At 36.8% G+C, this 2738-nt stretch overlaps 1 protein-coding gene across 1 annotated transcript in view; it reads right to left on the reverse strand.

The window, feature by feature from the left end:
* Positions 1-2054, reverse strand: part of LOC107617890 (methyl-CpG-binding domain-containing protein 11) — a 3492-nt gene extending 1438 nt beyond the window's left edge. Inside the window, exon 1 of the mRNA XM_016319767.2 lies at positions 1728-2054. Coding sequence (XP_016175253.1) covers positions 1728-2039 — 312 coding nt within the window. The 5' untranslated portion in view covers positions 2040-2054. The remainder of the gene's footprint in view (positions 1-1727) is intronic.

Raw genomic sequence — 2738 nt, forward strand, 5'->3', positions numbered from 1 at the left:
ACATCATCAATAAACCATTAAGCATTTTGGAACAGAACTGTGAAAACCCCTAGTGAAATTATATTGGTTTGCATATCATGCCAATCCACTAGCTCATTTCTATTACAAATAGTCTGCAACTTCGGCAGAGGTAGAACAGCAAATGGCAAATCAAATCCATAGCTCAAATTATTCAAACAATGTTCTTCCGTTGCAGCTATTCCAAATTTCACCCTATACAGTGACTATAAACTCAACAAGGCAAACAAAAAGGAAAAGAATGCAACAACTCAAGACAAGATAGACAAAGGAAGGTAGTCCTGTTTGCAACATATATAATAGATATAACAACCATAAATATTAACAGCATATAGTTCATTTGGTACATCCATAAATACATTCATAACTTGCACAGAATTTAATGTTAGGTGTGTATGGGTTTGGTTTTGGACGATTTTAGAGGGGAGGGGAACAATAATGTTAGGGAGACAATAAAAATTCAGCCAAAACAGCCCAAACTTGCCTTATTTATATTTTTTGTCTTCCTAGCATTACCGAGAGAGAAAGGCTTAGAGGGTTAAATCCTATTCACAAGTTTTATTATTAGAAAGTGCAAGGGTTTTGAAGGTTTGTGTTAATCTTTCAAACCCCTCATTTTCAAGTTCCCTCAAATTGGGAGTTTTATGAAATTAAAATTTAAATTACCTTTTTATCCCTAATAAACTATTGTATTACAAGTTATTAGCATTTACTTTTTCTATTCCTAATAGTATAGTAAAACATAAAATCGCAAAAATAGATAATAAGACCTCCAAAGCCCCATTCCTCTCTTTCTTATTTCAAACTCAGAGAACACTGAACAAGATTATCTTAGGCCCTTCCTTCCCTTCTCTCCCCCTCCAAAACCTTCCCTTTCCTTTCCCTCCCTCCCAACTTGCGAACACACCTAAAGACTAAAGTCTAACTAATTTTCTTTCATTCCTTGAATATTTCCAACCCTAAAAACTGCAGAGTAAGCCAGAGTTTCCTACTAGTGAACTCCATTTCTACTACAATGAACAAAGTTCTCCCCCTCTTTTCACAGTCAAGCACCAATGAAGAACAACCATTTATTGCAGAAATTCTTTCCGCATAAACATAACCTTCAGTTTTTAGCTGGTTATATCAAGTTGTAAATCACCTAGAGTCAAAGTCCTATAAAAAAATGTTAGCAGATAGTAAACAAAGAGAAGCTATCAATTCATTAAATTGTATCATCCCTAATACCGATACGCATTTCACATGCACGAACGATAAACCAAAGCCTGAAAGATTCCACAATAGTCGGTTGAAGAACTGATAATCATAACATACTAAGGATTTGGTGCGAAAGATTGCACCATTGCAACACGCTATGCAGATTAAGGACTAAGAAGCTTGTATGATGCAAAGAGCATAAAATTGAAATAATTTTGCAGAAACAGTGTCCAAAAACTGCATTTAGTGGGCTGAAAAACCTAATGAAGCCAGACAATCATCAAAGGAAGTGGAAAAATGGGAAACTGAAACCATACAAAAACCCTAGAAAGGAATTGAGCAGTAAAGGAAGCAGAAGAAGAAAATTGGTATTGTAACAGAAATACAGTAGGAGACATAAACAAGGGTAAGGTATCCTGTAAATTTAATTGTACAAGTAATTAACATATAACATAAGATAAGATATCGTAGATAAGAGAAGATAAGAAATAAGATAAGGAGAAGAAAGAGACCAGCTTGTTCCAAGAAGGGGGAGCTGGAAGCTCAACGGAGACAACCTCCTCCTGCAACTCCTTGGAAGCGTTGTTGTTGGTGTCCATGAGTATGTTGTTGAAAAGAAGTTCCACCGACTCGGAAGGGGAAAGAAAACCGTTGGTGCTGTGTTGTTTCTCTTTTGTCTCAAGTCTCTCAAACTCGACCCTCCACAGAGAATTTAAGTTGGGGGGGAAGTGGGATGTGATAAACTCACCTACCAATGACCCACCCTCAAGCTGCCACTTGTCCGTTAAACCCACACGACTCACACGACTTATCACCACTTCCATTTTAAAATCTAAATCCGAAATATCTTATCTTTATTTTATTGATACAACAACAAGTACGTCTATGTGAAGCATTTTATCCAGTTAAAATAGGCACGTGCGACATGGAGATGCATCGGCGATCCGCCAATGGTGGCCTTCCTACTCCTAGTAACCACTATAGTAATTTGTTAGGTTAGTGGTGCTAATACCGAGGCATGATTAGTGATTAGTGTCAATTAAGGTAAATGGAATCCAAGTCCATGGGAATACGGTAGAGGCGCTCCATCCATGGACCATGGGGATGGGAAAGGACTCTTTGGGGTTGAGTGAGACTTCAGACACAGAGCGCCACCTGTCGCTCACAGGTATAAAGTTACTGGATAACGTTCCGTTTATAATTAACTGGATTTAAATCTGAGTTTCGGGTCCGATCCATGACCCTCACCGCTGCCCAACGCTCCCCCTATGTCTTCTAACTTTCAACTGTACTATTGTATACTAATCGGTTTGGAAATTAATTTTTATTTCCTTTTTTCTTTTTTTTTTGTTATCAATTGTTTTTATTTTAAGCACCTTATTAATGAACATCTTAAATATATTTATCATAAAAATATTTAATTAAAAGTTAAAGTTCGACCATATAAGATGGGGGTTATGATTTTCTAGTCCTCTAGCTAAACCATGTGGGATAGCAAAGTTACATGCTTTATTTTATGGATT

Source organism: Arachis ipaensis, chromosome B09 (genome assembly GCF_000816755.2).
Source record: "Arachis ipaensis cultivar K30076 chromosome B09, Araip1.1, whole genome shotgun sequence".
Taxonomy (NCBI): Eukaryota; Viridiplantae; Streptophyta; class Magnoliopsida; order Fabales; family Fabaceae; genus Arachis; species Arachis ipaensis.